General features: G+C 44.4%; 1 protein-coding gene across 1 annotated transcript in view; it reads right to left on the minus strand.

Moving 5' to 3' along the window:
* CA6 (carbonic anhydrase 6) overlaps positions 1 to 16,277 on the minus strand; it is a 26,257-nt gene that overhangs the window by 1,191 nt on the left and 8,789 nt on the right. The window contains exons 3-7 of the mRNA XM_008068955.1: positions 15,491 to 15,639; positions 14,398 to 14,490; positions 11,206 to 11,275; positions 5,486 to 5,643; positions 2,306 to 2,429 (exon numbers count right to left, since the gene is read on the minus strand). Coding sequence (XP_008067146.1) covers positions 2,306 to 2,429; positions 5,486 to 5,643; positions 11,206 to 11,275; positions 14,398 to 14,490; positions 15,491 to 15,639 — 594 coding nt within the window. The remainder of the gene's footprint in view (positions 1 to 2,305; positions 2,430 to 5,485; positions 5,644 to 11,205; positions 11,276 to 14,397; positions 14,491 to 15,490; positions 15,640 to 16,277) is intronic.

Genomic DNA, 16,277 nt, shown 5'->3' on the forward strand with positions numbered 1-16,277 from the left:
CAGGCAATCCACTCACCTCAGCCTCCCAAAGGCGCGGGATTACAGGCTGAGCCACCGAGCCTGGCTTCTTACATATTTAAATATCAGTCACCTTCCAGGTATTCTCCGTTTGATGCAATAAACCTATCAAGACACTTTTCCTGCTGCTCAAAACAGCTTTTGAACTTGTCGATTTTGATACCTGTTAGTGCTTCTGCCATGTTTTTGTCTCACCTCTTCCACATCAGCAAAACATTTCCCTTTGAGGACTTTTTTCATCCGGGAAACAAAAAAAAAAGTCACTCGGGGCAAGATTGGGTGAATGTGCGGGTGGGACATGGGGGTCATACTGTTTTTGGTTAAAATTCACTGCACACTCAGAGCAGTATGGGCAGATACATGTGTAAATCACCCATCGCGTAATGGGCAAATGCATTGAAAAATCTCCAAAAGAAAGATTCACTGTCGGGCATAGTGGCTCAAGCCTATAATCCCAGCACTTTGGGAGGCCGAAGCAAGAGGATTGCCTGAGCCCGGGGGTAAGAGACAAGCCTGGGCAACTTGGTGAGACCTTGTCTCTACAACATATCAAAAAATTAGTCAGGCATGGTAGCACATGCCTGTAGTTCCGGCTACTTGGAAGGCAGAGGTAGAAAGATCACCTGAGCCCAGCAAGTTGAGCGGAGTGGCCTGAGCATGTCACTGCACTCCAGCCTGGGAGATAGAGTGAGACTCTGACTCAAAAAAAAAAAGATTCACTGAAGCCTCTTAGAACAATGCTGGCTGGCACACGGATGCTGATGGATTTCTAGAACACTTACCATCTTACCTAGCAGGGGAAGTCTGTACCACAAGGGGCTTGCCCTCCAAAAGGTAGTTCCAGTTTTTTTATTGTTGTTGTTCCCCCTTTGTGTAGTAGGATATGGGGAAATGATCATTATAGCTGATGTTGGTTTTTTCCTCTGATAGTATTTATCGGAGGGGCAAACTGATTCAAGAGAAACAATAAGTGAACCAGGAAGGAAAAACAAGGAGAAAAATCACAAATAGGTTTTATTACTTGGGGAGGGAGTGTGGAAATTTAAGTTTTGAAAGATACATGTAACAGTGGGATAATATCAAATGGATGATATTGATTAGAGATTGATTCCATTGTATGAGAGGATGTAGAAGTATCAGGAATGGCTAATAGAAATAGGTTGTAAAGACAATGGATTCAGGGAATATGTATAGCTCACCACAACTCTACAGAGAAGCAGATAAAATAAAAATGAGGAGATTGCAGAATATTTACATTACCGCCAACACAGAAATGAGGTGAGCCAAGAACATAGAGCCTGACCCAGCGAACGAGAGGGTCCGCAGCGGCTGGACTGCCCATGTCTATACCAGTACCATGGTGTCCGGGGCTGGATCCCCAAGCAGATGCAGTAAACAACACGTGGTCTAGTCGACCCCACTTTGAGAGAATGTGTAGGAGGAGCTGGCGTTTGTAATATAGTCCAAGAGAAAGGTGTGTGGGTAATCATTTGCATTAGGTTTAAGAAGTTAACTTGCCCCTACACTCTTAGGAGAGCGTCTGGATGTTATTGTCATCTTGCTTTTCCTACTGTCTCTAGCCAATACCAGGTAGGTAAGAAGTCACACGGTTGTCTACCCTGATTGTCTCCCAGGTACTGGCATCACTGCCTGGCCTGGGAGAATGAGTCACCCCCTCTGCCCTATCTCTACACAGGTTGGCCCACCTGAGTCTCCTGCTAGGTAGATGACTCTCCTTCTCTAACTATTGCCAGAAGAGATGAATCCACACAGAGAAAGGAGGAAAACAGAAGTCAACAAATTGCAAACTATAACCAGGAGTTGAGGCTGGGTGCGGTGGCTCACGCCTGTCATCCCAGCACTTTGGGAGGCTGAGGCCGGAGGATTGCTTGAGGCCAGGAGTTGGAGACCGGCCTGGGCAACACAGGGAGACCCCATCTCTAAAAAAAATAAAAATAAAAAATTAGCCAAGCATGGCGATGCATGCCTGTTGTCCCAGATATTCAAGAGGTTGAGGCAGGAGGATTGCTTGAGACCAGGAATTGGAGACCAGCCTGGGCAACATAGCGAGAGCCTGTCTCTAAAAACACAAAAGCAAAAAAATTAGCTAGGCATGGTGATGCACACCTGTAGCCCTAGTGACTTGAAAGACTGAGGCAGAAGCATTGCTTGAGCCCAGGAGTTCAAGGTTACAGTGAGCTGCAATCATGCCACTGCACCCCAGTCTGGGCGACAGAATGAACTCCTGTCTCCCTTTCACGCTGATCAGGGAGTTGCTCTCACTCACGCTGATTAGGGTGGTACATGAAGTTAGCCTCCACCACTCTGTGGTTCAGGGACTGGGTCCTGCGGTAATCATTGTGGATGGTCTTGTTCTGGTGATCCAATATGGAATTCTCCAGCTTCCAAACCTGTGGTCAACAAGAGGTAAATAAATTATGGAGAGAAGGAGGAACCGGGTAATTTCTTTCTTTTCTATCTTTCTTTTTTTTTGAGTTGGAGTCTCACTCTGTCGTCCAGGCTGGAGTGCAGTGGCACAATCATGGCCACAGCAGCCTCGACCTGCTGGGCTCAGGCGATCCTTCTGCCTCAGCCTTCTAAGTAACTAGAACTACAGATGTGTGCCACCATGTCCGGCTAATTATTATTATTTTTTTGTAGAGATGGAGTCTCGCCAAGTTGCCCAGGTTGGTTTTGAACCCCTGGGCTCAGGCAATCCTCTAGCCTCAGTCTCCCAAAGTGCTGGGATTACAGGCATGAGCCACAGCACCCAACTGGAACTAGGTAATTTCAATGAGTTTAGTTAACAGTGGAACTAGAGCTTAGGTTTATACAACCCCTATAAAGTGATTGTAAGAAAATCTCAAGTCCACAGAAGGTTCTGGGTCTCATGTGCCAAGCATGATTCCAGAACCTGCACATTCATTCATTCTTTCAACAAGTATCTATGTACAATCTCTTTTCATCTTTTTCTATGAGCATTTGGTCAATAGTAGAAAGGAGAGACAAAAGTAAACAGAAATATTTCAAGTGGTAAGCTCAATTTTTGTTTTTTGTTTTTTTAATGTCTGTATTTCATCCACATCCTTGAAAAGCATTTTTGCCACTTGTACAATTCTACATTGGCTAATTATGTCCCTCAGCACTTTGAAAATATGATTCCACTAGCTTCTGACTTTCACTGTTGCTGTGTTGAATGAATTCTCAGTCCAATAGTACTTTTTTCATGATAATTTGTCTTTTCTCTCTGGCAGAATTTTAAGTCTTTTCTTCATCTTTGATGGTTTTACTGTGATGTGTTTAGTGTGGGGTTTTGTGTATATATACAAGTTCTGACAATTAGTTTCACAAACCATCCTAAAAAAGGTGCTACACACCTCATTGCTGAATATCACTATGGTCACTTTTGAAGTTCTCCCTTTGAGAAGCTATGCACCAATGCCAGCACCTAGTCTACTCATCACAGCAATTTTGGAATTCTCTTTCTGGAATGACCATCAGAGCTGCCATCATTATTTCTCGAGGTCTGTCAAGTTTGTGAACTTGTCACTGTGAGCTTATTTTGGCAGCACTGCACAAATAACTGTATTGGAACACCCTCCCATCTCACCTGATCTGGCCCCCCAATGACTTTTTTATTTACCCAAAGATAAAGGAAAGATTGAAAGGAAGATATTTGGTGACATTCAGGACATCAAAGTAATACAACGACAGCTCTGATGGCCATTCCAGAAAAAGAGTTCCAAAACTGCTTTGACAGGTAGACGAGACCCTAGCATCAGTGCATAGCTTCCCAAGGGGAGTACTTCACAGGTAACTGTGGTGATAGTCAGCAATGAGATACGTAGCACTTTTTCTGGGATGAGTTTGTGAACTTAATTGCTGAACCGCATATGTATGTATGTGTATGTATATGTGTATGTGTGTATACCATATACATAAAGAGATATATACGTGTGTGTGTACATATATATACATATGTATAGAGAGACATTCATGGGAATTCTTGAATATATGACTTGATATCTTTAAACTCTTCCTGAAAATTTTCAACCACCATTTTATCAAATCATACCTCTTCCCTATTCTGCCTCTATTCTTCTAAGATTTCAGTTAGACATGTGTTAGACCTCTCCACTATACTCTCTCTGTCTCTTTACTTATTTTTTATATTTTCATCTCTTTTTCTCTTTGTACTGCATTCTAGGTAATTTTCTTAGCTCTGTCTTTCAACTTACTAATTCTTTCTTGATTGAACTGTACCTTCTAACATGCTATTAAGCTCACTCACTGTTTCTGAGGAAGAACGCCAGCTCCGAAGGAAATGCCATCTTTGCCTCATAACCTCAATAACATTTGTCCATTTATTCAATTCAACAAAACTTTATTATATGCCTGTGCTATGCTGGGGGACAAAAGAAGATTGACACAACTCTTTTCCTCAAAGGGCTACAGGCTTTTTAGCATGATAAAGAGTTGACTATGAAGTTCTCCTACTGACATAAAGCCATTTAAGAAGTTAGAATGGACCGGCTCTGTAGCTCAGCCTGTAATCCCAGCACTTTGGGAGGCCAAGGCAAGCAGATTGCCTGAGCCCACAAGCTCGAGACCAGACTGGGCAACTTGGCGAGATGTCGTCTCTACAATAAATCAAAAATTAGCTGAGCATGGTAATGCACACCTGTAGTTCCAGTTACCTAGAAGGCTGAGGCAGAAGGATCGACGGAGCCCAGCAGGTTGATGCTGGGGTGGCCGTGAGCATGCCACTGCACTCCAGCCTGGGCAACAGAGTGAAACGCCAACTCAAAAAAAAAAAAAAAAAAAAAAAAGAAGTTAGAATGTAGCCGGGCACAGTGGTTCATGACTGTAGTCCCACTTTGAGAAGCCGAGTGAGATGATTGCTCAGGAGTTTGAGACCAGCCTGAGCAACATGGTGAGACCTCATCTCTACAATAAATCAAAAAAATTAGCCAGGCATGTTGGCACGTGCCTGTGGTTCCAGTTACTTGGAAGGCTGAAGGGGAAGGATCACCTGAACCCAGCAGGTCGATGCTACGGTAACCGCGAGCATGCTGCTGCACCCCAGCCTGGGTGACAGAGTAATACTCCAACCCCCAAAAATAAAAAGAAGTTAGAATGTAAGCTCCATGGGACAGGGATTTAGTATATCAAGGATCTAGAATAGTGCCTGGCATGAACAGCACTTAACAAATATTTGCCTTCAATAGGAAAATCTCCTGTGACTTGGATCGGACTTCAGTTCTTTTGCTATAATAACTGTGGATTTCCTGATGCTTCTATGTGCCTATTTCTGCCAAGGCACTAGTAAGACCACCCATGGTTATTATCTAGGCGAGGCACAATGGCTGTAGGACCCTGGTTGTTGACATTAGATGAGATTTGGGGAGACTCTTCATAACCAGGCAGTCAAAAGGGGAGACTTTGGCAAAGTAATGCCATGCCTTACCTGAGTCCTGGACAACTTGACATAATCTGCCAGCACAAACCAGTGGACATTCTCAGTACAGGGAGGAGTGGTGAGCGACCCCTGGTAGCTATAGTATTGCTGGAGGTTCTGTGGCAGCATGTCTTGAATGTCAAGGCCAGTCAGAGTTGTGCTTTGTCCTTACCAAGAAGACAGGAGATAAGGGATGTTAGGGACAACTGCTGCCCCTTGGGAGGCCAGCTCAGGCTCAGACCTCACCACCTTCAAATCTCCCGATTTAAGCGAGAACATAGAAGCTGATAATTAGGAAACATTCTCCAGTTCACTGCTTCCTAGAAGGGGGTAAGAGCAAAGACTTTGGGGCTAGACACATTCAGATACCTCCTTCTAGATGAGTGGCCTTGGCCGGGTTCACGCTTGTCTATAAAAAGGGAATGATTGACAGGATTGATATGAGGGCAGAGGGAAAAACTTTTTTATTTTTTTTGAGTTGGAGTCTCACTCTGTCACCCAGACTGGGGTGCAGTGGCCGCTCCCGGCCACCGCAGCCTCAACCTGCTGGGCTCCGGCGATCCTTCCACCTCAGCCTTCCAAGTGGCTGGAACTACAGACGGGTGCTACCATGCCCGGCTGATTTTTGATTTATTGTAGAGATGAGTTCTCGCCAAGTTGCCCAGGTGGGTCTTGAACCCACGGACCCAGGCAATTCACTCACCTCGGCCTCCCAAAGTACTGGGATTACAGGCTGAGCCACCGAGCCCAGCTGGGAAATGTTTATAAAGGGGCTGGCATTGAACCCCTACACAGAAGGACTCCTAAGTATGGTGACATCCTTGTTGTCATTGTTAAGCAGAGGATGCATTTATGATAAATGAAAGAAATGAGGTTTCTGGATGAATGTCCTTAAATAAAGAACAAAATGCCTTGGTTTGGGCTCATTTAGAAGCAGGTGGATAGGCTGGGTACAGTGACTCACACCTGTAATCCCAGCACTTTGGGAGGCAGAAGCAGAAGTATTACTTGAGTCCAGGAGTTTGGGACCAGCCTAAGCAACAGAGCAAATCATCTCTACAAAAATAAAAAAGTTAGCCGGGCATGGTAGTACACACCTGTAGTCCCAGCTACTCAGGAGACTGAGGCAGGGGGATCACCTGAGCCCAGGAGGTCCAGGCTGCCATGAACTCTGAGGTGTGATTGTGCTACTGCGCTCTAGTCTGAGTGAGAAAGTGAGAACCCGTGTCAAAAAAAAAAAAAGAGGTTGATGGATAGAGGTTAGAAAACTAGAATCAGAACCAAGCCTGGGATCCAGGTGCTGGCATCTGCTCCTGAGCTCTTCCTGCCACACCTGGTGGGAACAAAGCCCAGCCACAGGCAGGGTGCAGGGAGAGGACGGTTCCACAAGGTACCTGACAGCCTACAACAGCCGCACCCATTCCTACTCTAGAGAGTTGCTAGTTTTGTTCACGCCAACACTAAGCCCCTGAGCACAGCATGAGACTGTAAAAGCAACTTGCAATTGAGTTAGATTTTGCTTCTCTTTCCCTGAGCACTTTTGCACTTCTTACAGGCAAAGAGTGGCGGGGAGCGGTGGCTCAGGCCTGTCATCCTAGCACTTTGGGAGGGAAGATGAGAGGATTGCCTGAGACCAGGGGTTTGAGACCAGCCTGAGCAACTTGGCAAGATCACGTGTCTACAATAAATCAAAATTAGCCAGGCTTGGGGTGCACACCTGTGGTTTCAGCTACTTGGAAGATTGAGTCAGAAGGATCTCCTGAGCCCAGCAGGTCGAGGCCGTGGTGGCCATGAGCATGCCATCGCACTCCAGCCTGGGTGACAGTGAGACTCTAACTCAAAAAAAAAGACAAAGAGCATAGAGGTTTGACATAAACATTAAATAGGTTTGTTCAACCAAGATCACAATGTCTGGTAGTGTGTAATCCTATGAACAGACAAAAACTTCTAGGTTTTATCATTATTGGAGGATTTCAAAATATAACCCTCCACAGGGCTCTGTGGCATAAATTTATTTTCATAACTCTAATATACTTAAGTGAAGGTCAAGAATTCCAGAATCATGGTACAGGCACTGTGGTAAACAGTGTGGTGAGTCCTCAAAAAATTAAACCTGGCAATTAGTGAAGCATGGAGTCCCAGCTACTTGGAAGGCTGAGGCAGAGGCCCAGCTGGTCGAGTCTGTGGTAGCCATGATGGTGCCACTGCATTCCAGGCTGGGCAACAGAGTGGGACTCTAACTCCAAAAACAAAAAAAACCTCAATGATTATTGTTGGGAGCCAGCCTTGGAGGCCCGCCTGATTGACAAAGTCCAGGTGCGCTGAGGACACCCCCGGCCGCAAAGCGAGTCCGGGCAGCTGAGGCCCTTCTGTCTTCCGTCTTTGCTGTTGATACAGCTGAAGAAATTCTGTGCAGTCGTGGAAGAAGAATATGGCATGTTTATGCGAAGAATCACAGCTAACCTGGAGATGTCATGGTTCATTTTTCCATTTTCCCACTATGCCGCTTGGCCTTTTCTAACATATGCAAGGGTTAAACTCTGAAGCACATCATGAATGCTTTCTTTGACTTGGTTATAAGTTACTAGATATTACTTAAGTAATAAATGATATAAGTATATTCACTCCTTATTTGATTTAGGATTGTGCAGTTTAGTGTTTAGACATAAGGTTCTTTAGAAGCACAAGTTTATAGTAAGTTTATTATGAGCTCATTATAAGTTCTAACACTTATCTAGGAGTTATGTAGGTGATTTATAACACTGTTTTCACTGACTTAGGATAAAGATTATCTTTAAGGTTTTTACCTAATTCAATAGTTAAAACTCTAAGTTAACATTTATAAAGTGGGTTTTCACTGAACTCATAATATACTAATCAGACGCTTTTATGACAACTTAGCTAAAGACAGAAAACAACCTTGGGGCCTGGGAAACATTACTAAAAACTTCTTTTGAGTTTTCTTTAGAAACAGGCACTGCAGGATAAGAGAAAAGTAACGAAGACACCTGGACAACAAAGGCGATTACAGAACTCTGCAGGACATAAAGCCCTAGAAGGAAGACTACTGCTAAACTTTCTGGCGACAGTTCAAGGACTATAATTCGGGACTTTGGACTAAAACTATCATCTTTGGCCTTATGAATAAGACTCATTGTCTGAATGTTTACAGGGTTCTTGGCTTGTTTATTGCTAAGACCACTAGATAGTGGTAACTTGTACAGCATATGTACGTGAAGGAATTTTCTTTGTCTTGCCCCTTTACGAATGGTATAAAAGCTCTGTGTTAACTAACATTAAATTGTCATCTGTTCAAGAAGCAGGTGTCCGGTATATGATTTTCATCTTTTGCCTATCCGTCTCTCCTTCAGGAGATCTCACGACCTTGCGGGACAGGACCCCACAGATTATATGATCTAGCAATCCCACTTCCAGATATAAGCCCAAAAGAATTGAAAGCAGAGACTTAGATATTTGTACACTCAGGTTCATAGTAGTATTGTTCACAATAGCCAAAAGGTGGAAGCAACCCAAATGTCTACAACAGATAAAGGGTTAAACAAAATGTGACATATACATATGATAAAATATTACTCAGCCTTTAAAAGGAATGAAATTCTGATGCTTGCTACAACATGGATAAATCTGAAAGGCATTATGCTAAGTAAAATAATCCAGAGAAAAAAGGACAAATATTGTATGATCCTACTTATATGAGGTACCCAGAATCGTCATTTATAAAAACATAAACAGTGGGTACTAGAAGCTGGAAGAAGGGGAGAATGAGAAGATATTGTTGAATGGTACAGAGTTTCAGTTTAGGAAGAAGAAAAGAATTCTGGCAATGGATGGTGGTGATGGTTGTCAGTGTGAATTGTACTTAATGCCACTGAATGGTACATTTTCAAATGGTTTAGCTGGGCTCGGTGGCTCAGCCTGTAATCCCGCGCCTTGGGAGGATTGCCTGAGCCTGTAGGTTCGAGACCCTCTTGGGCAACTTGGCGAGACCTCATCTCTACAATCAATCAAAAAAAATTAGCCGGGTGTGGTAGCGCGTGCCTGTAGTTCCAGCTACTTGGAAGGCTGAGGCGGAAGGATCGCCGGAGCCCAGCAGGTCGAGGCTGCAGTGGCCGGGAGTGGCCACTGCACTCCAGTCTGGGTGACAGAGTGAGACTCCAACTCAATAAATAAATAAATAAATAAATAAATAAAATGGTTTGAGTGGTAAATTTTATATTATGTATATTTAACCACAACTTAAGAAAAAAGAATTTAAGAACCATCTGTAAGTTTAGCAAATTGGAGGTTTTCTAGATAGAACATACCTAAGGTTGCTAGGCCCAAACTTGGAGAGTGGTCATTTGTAATTAAAGAACTTTTGGATTACTAAAGGTATCCTCTGGGTATTCCGCTGACACAGACTCATTCCTATCATATGTCTGACACGTATTTCATGCTAGCACAGGCCAGGAGTGTTGCTAGTGCTGGGGATACAACATGCACAAGACAAAGTCCTTGCCCATATGCATTCTAGTTATGGGACACATAATAAACAAGTAAATAAAATACAGACAGTGATCAGCACTAAGCAAAAAATTAAAGTAAGGTGACATGTAATGTTTTGGAGATAAAAACAACAGGACACATCGATGGGTTAATGAAAAGAGGAAAACCAAGGATGATTCCGAGATTTCTGGCTTAAACAACGGGATGGATCATGATGTTCTTTGCTGAGATGGGCAAGAAGCGAAGAGAGTCCGTTTAGGAACAAGCCCGGAAGGCAGAGGGAATAGTCATGTTTTGGCTGGCTTATGAGGTATGACAATTAGGTTTGCCAACCATCCTAGAAAAAGTGCTGCATATCACTATGGTCACCTTCAAAGTATTCCCCTTAGGAAGCTGTGCGCCAATGCCAGTGCCTAGTCCATTCATCAAAGCAATTTTGGAACTCTTTTTCTGGAATGGCCATCAGAGCTGTCATCGTTACTTGTTGAGGTCTGACAATTAAGTTTGCAAACTTGCCCCCGCGTGCTTACATTGGCAGCACTGTACAAAGAGCTGTATTGGAACACCCTCCCCAATCACCTGATCTGGCCCCTAGTGATTTTTTTCTTTACCCAAAGATAAAGGAAATATTGAAAGGAAGACATTTGATGACATTCAGGACATCAAGGGTAATACAATGACAGCTCTGGAGGCCATTCCTGAAAAAGAGTTCCAGAATTGCTTTGACAGACGGACTAGGTGCTGACATCAGTGCACAGCTTCCCAAGGGGAGTACTTCAAAGTCGACTGCAGCGCTATCCAGCAGTGAGGTATGTAGCACTTTTTCTAGGATGAGTTCACGAGTAATTGTCGGGCCCTGTACGTTTTAGATCCATGTGATGATATCAAGTAATCAGCTGAATAAAGGAATCGGAAGATCAGAGAGAGGCAGGTGCTGTGGGTTATACTGATCAAAAGGGGAATTCGTTGAGTTGGAGGAGGAAGTGTACCTGGGTCAGTTAGTTGAAACAGAATCTGAGGTCAAGGAATTCAAGAAAACACCTTAGTCGCCCCAGGCCTGGGATTTCTCCTGCAGGCTTTGTTCCTGGTCAGTAAAGCAGGCAGCCAGTTCTTGGCAATCGGCTACCCTCCCCACCAGCATCACCCTTCCCCTGTCTCCCATTCCTACTTCACACTCATGCTCACTCCTCTTCCCTTCTGCAGTCGCGGCTGACTTCCCTTACCTGGATACTTGATATTGGCCAAATGAGAAATGAAGTTGCTGTAATACGTGTTTTCAGCGTGATCCTTCACCTGTAGGAGAAACCCAGAGCAGTCAACATCAGTGAGGAAGGGACCTCCGGCACCATCTCCACTAATCCAGTTGCTTGGTTTTCCAGCTGACTGGGTAGAGCCAAGAGAGTAAGGAGATGCAGCCCATGCCCAGATGTGTTGGGGGTGGGGTCCAATCTGGCTATTCTTTGCTACCAACTGTCCTGGCTCATCAGTCTCTTCAAGGGAGGCACCATCTGAAGCATCTTGACAGCCCCCAGGGAAAGAAGCTTCTTGGCAACTGGTGATGCCTTCATCAGGCAACCCTTTCGCCTCTGTCTCCCAAAGTGCTGGGATTACAGGTGTAAGCCACTACACAGAGCTTGGTGTCATTTTCTTTCAGTCAGAAGGACTGCTTTTACTATTTCTTTTAGGACAGATTTGATAGCAATAATCTTGGTTTATCTGGGGAGTCTTTATTTTGCCTTAATTTTTGAAGGATGGCTTACTTGGATATAGAATTCTTGATTGACAATCATTCTACTGCCTTCTGATGACTTGAGAAATCTCTTGTTGCTTTCAGCAGTTTGATTTTAATGTGTCTAGGTGTTTATCAGACTCAGAGTCTGTTGAGTTTCCTGGATTGATAAATTAATATTTTTCATCAAACTTGAGAAATTTGGCCACTGTTTCTTCCAACATTTTTTCTGTCACTTTCTTTCTCCTCTTCTGGGATTCCCATTACATATATGTTGCTATGGTTGATTTTGTCTCCATGAATCTGCAAGGTTCTGTTCATTTTTCGTCCATCTTTTTTCTCTGTTCTTCAGATTGGATAATTTTTTTACTCCATCTTCAAAAGTACTGACTGTTTTTTCTACTGCCGCAAATCTGCTTTGGGCCCATTTTTCATTATGTTTATCGTACTTTTAAATTCTAGACTTTATTTGGTGAATTTTTATAGTTTCTGTCTTTCTTTTGAGCTTTCCTTTTTGAGTCATTGTCATCATATTTTTCTTTAATTCTTTGAACATAATTTGGTTTTGGTTTTGTTTTGAGACAGGGTCTTGTTCAGTTGCCCAAGCTGGTTCAAACTTCTGGCCTCAAACAATCCTACTACCTCAGCCTCTTAAAGTATTGGGATTACAGAAGTGAACTACCATGCCTGGTCTTTTTAGAATTATTTAAATACATTTATGATAGTTGTTTAAAGTCTTATCTGCCTAATCACTCTGGATCCCCTCAGATCACTTTCTTTGATTGGGTTTTTCTTCTCCTAAATATGGATCACATTTTTCTATTTATTTGCATGCTCAACTTTTTTGTTGAAAACTGGACATTTTATTTTCATTTATTTAATTTTAATTTTTTTTTGAGTCAGAGTCTTACTCTGTCTCCCAGGCTAGAGTGCAGTAGTACAATCACAGCTACTGCAACCTCAAATTGCTGGGCTCAGGAGATCTTTCCACCTCAGCCTTCCAAGTTACTGGAACTACAGGCATGTATCACCACACCAGGCTAATTTTTTGATTTATTGTAGAGACGAGGTCTCGCCAAGTTACCCAGGCTGGTCTCAAACCCCTGGGCTCAGGCAATCCTCTTATCTTCACCTCCCAAAATGCTGGGATTACAGGTGTAAGCCACCATACCTGGCAAAAACAGGACATTAGATAATATGTGGCAGCAAATCTGGATTCTGGTTTTTAAAAATCACCCTGAGGGTTTTTTCGTTCAGGTGTTTGTTTCATAACTTGCCTGGACCTAATTTGCAAGATACATCTCCCCAGCAGTATGTAGCAGCTGATATCTCTGCTGAGTTTTGAAATCTTCTTTTTATTTTTTAGCCTGAATTCCTAGGAGCCCCCTAGAGTTAGCATAGCTTTTGTGACCAGTCAGTGATTTGGGCAACAGTTGTATCTTAACCCTCTGAGCTTTTAAGACTTGCATCTTCTGCTGACGGAGCTCTGTGTGGGTTGAGAAGCACGTTCAACGTTGAGCCAGTGATCACGCCGGACTCAGCGTTTACTTTCCATCAGGCCCTTTTGGAAAGTTTACCTAACCCTTCTCTGTCGCTCTCATTTCCAGGACCTGTACCACCAAATTTCTGACTGGTCTTCCACTTACCACTCACTCTAACTGCAACCTCAGACAACCAGAGCAGCAAGTTTCCCCAGTTTGCTTTCCACCTTTTCTGTCATGGTAACGTCCCTTACCAATAGTGTTCCTGGGCATTAGTTTTCAATGTCTACCTCAAAACAAATCAGCCTCCCTAGCCAGTGAACTTGCTGGTTCTCCTGACCAGTCCTGTCCTAATAAAGTCACCTTGCTGACCAAAGTAGGGGCTGGGGTTGGGAACACCTCTAGGTAAGAAGTCCACAGACACTCATTGCTCTTACTCAAAATTCTAGCCAGTTTTCATGAATAAACAGCTCCATTTGTTGTTTGCCTTTGGTCCACTTCTAGAGCACTGAAGTTGGTTTTTTTGGTTGTTGTTTTGTTTGTTTTACCATTTTACTAAATTAACGCTTGTTTTTTGAAGGATTGGACTCCTGACCACTTCTAGCTATCTAGCCCTGAGTCCCGCCCTCTAGACTTCTTAAAAATGCAGGAATCATTGCTTTTGTTAAGCTCTGGCCAGGTCATGTGTTCATTGAGCTATGGCTGCCATGCTCTTACCTAAGCTTTGATCCCCTCCCCTACCTTGGGGAGGTGAATCTCCTCTCTCTCTCTCTCTCTCTCTCTCTCTCTTCAATTTACTTTCTAAATAAACTACATTTCCAATCTAAAAAAAAAGAAATGCCTGGCTTTGCCTCTGTCTAGTGGGTTTCAGGCTTCCCCTTGCCTTTCAGACAGTTTGTGCCTAGTCAATTCCTCTGTGATCTCAGGTTTTCTTTTCTCTCTCTTTTCTTTTTCACATAGTCAAGACTCTACAACAACTCTTTTAAGTCAGCTTGTCCAAGTTACTCAAGATCCCCAGGGCAGATAACACAGAAGGAACACAGTGACTGTGAGCCAGGGCTAAAGAAAAGTTGATCTCCCATCGAGTCAGCATTTCCAAGAATTGTGAGCTTGGGAAAGGATGAAGAGGGACAGTAAGGAAAGCCCTTCATTTAGACTTCTATCTTGTTTGGACATCAATCCATAGCAAGCGAGTTTCTACCTACCTCCACAAAGGCTGCCAGTACAGCCAAACCATCTGGTGCATCTTTGGCTATGTCGTAGTTCTGGTATTTAGAATTGTAGTGAACAACGTGAATCTGTGGGAACAAGACAGGATAAGTTAAGGGAAGCTCATGTAAACTTCAAATGCTGAAGGTCTCCAGGGAAGGAAAAAAGGACAGAAAGATGCTCCTTCTGAGGCCTCAGGCTGTCTCACATGAACGACTCTGACCTCCATCTCCTTCCTTCTGGGCTGCAATTTTTATCTATCAAGACCCAGAAATTTCCCCAAGAATGGACAGAGCAGGAGTGGGATTCTGGGAAGATGGACGTTCTGGGGCATTTCTCTGCACCCCCTCTCTCCAGGAAGATAAGCTGGGGGAGTCTGAAGGGACCATATGGGGACACTTGGTTCTCCTGAGGTATCTGGGGGAGTGAGGGAGCAGAGGGTCCATGAGCCCTCTTGCCTCAGGAAACCTGTAGTCATCCTAAGGATGGATCCAGGCCAAAAAAAAAAGCTAACACAGAAAGCCAGGTGAAGGCCAGGTGCTGTGGCTCATGCCTGTAATCCTGGCACTCTGAGAGCCAAGGAAAGAGTATCACTTGAGCCCAGGAGTTCACAACCAGCCTAGGCAATATAACAAGACCTCGTCTCTACAAAAAATTAACCAGGCATGGTGGCACATGCCTGTAGTCCCAGCTACTCAGGAGGCTGAGGAGGGAGGATCACCTGATCCCAGGAGGTTGAGGCTGCAGTAAGCTGTGATCATGCCAGTTCACTCCAGCCTGGATGACAGAGTGAGACCCCAGCTCAAAAGAAAAGAAAAGAAAAAACATCCGTCGGAAACAAAGGAAGACTTGGCACACCCTGTGAGCTGTGAACTCCTGCCAAGCCATGAGCTCTGTGAGGTTGGGACCCCTCCTTGTCCTCCCAGCACAAAGCAATGATCTGTCAATGATTGCTGAGCAAATGAAGAATAAACTCAACCTCAGGGAGACTTAACTGGCATCATCGTATATAGTCTTTTCAGTTGTTTTAATAAGAAAAGTGACCATAGGGTTTAAAGGAAGGAGGATCCAGCCAGGGTCCTCACGTACCTCGATGACATGTCTGATCCCATCGACTGTGTGCTCGGAGCCACTGATCTCCGAGGAAGCGCCACCCCAGTGAAGGTGCATCTGCTGAGCTATGTACACAGTACCATCGGCGGCTGTCATGAGCATGGTCGGGGGCAGGCTGATCTGCACTGGAAGAGACAAGGGGGGCAGAGAGCAGGGCAGGTGGGCATAAAGGGATCGGGCCTACAGGCACGCAGCTTCCCTGGTCACCTCCCACCAGCCTGCATCCAAGACAAGTCTGAACTATAGACTGACTTCGAACAGCACGAGCAGGGTCACCCAAGATAAGGGAGTCTTTGCATGCAGGGCACAGAGTAAGGTCAGGATGGGGGCCAGGCCACGGAGTCAGCCAGGTTAGGCAGGCACCTCTCCCAAGGCACACACCTTCCCGCCCAGAACCAGTTGGGTTCCACAGGGTGGCAGGTCAGCTTGTTGGCCCTGGAGGAAGGGAAGGTCCTCAAAAATATGGCCAATGGTTGGCCGGGCATGGTGGCTTATGCCTGTAAATCCAACATTTTGGGAGGCCAGGGCGGGAGGATTGCTTGAGCCCAGAAGGTCAAGACCAGCCTGGGCAACATAGCGAGATCTCATCTCTCCAAAAAATCAAAAAATTAGCCAGGTATGGTGGCACATGCTTGTAATCCCAGCTACTTGAGAGCCTGAGGTAGAAGAATCACCTGAACCCAGGAGGTTGAGGCTGCGGTGAGCTGTGATCATGCTATTGCATTCCAGCCTGGGTGCTAGGGTGAGACTCCAACTTAAATAT

The sequence above is a fragment of the Carlito syrichta genome, unplaced genomic scaffold (genome assembly GCF_000164805.1).
Source record: "Carlito syrichta isolate Samal-C Ts95f unplaced genomic scaffold, Tarsius_syrichta-2.0.1 Scaffold311703, whole genome shotgun sequence".
Taxonomy (NCBI): Eukaryota; Metazoa; Chordata; class Mammalia; order Primates; family Tarsiidae; genus Carlito; species Carlito syrichta.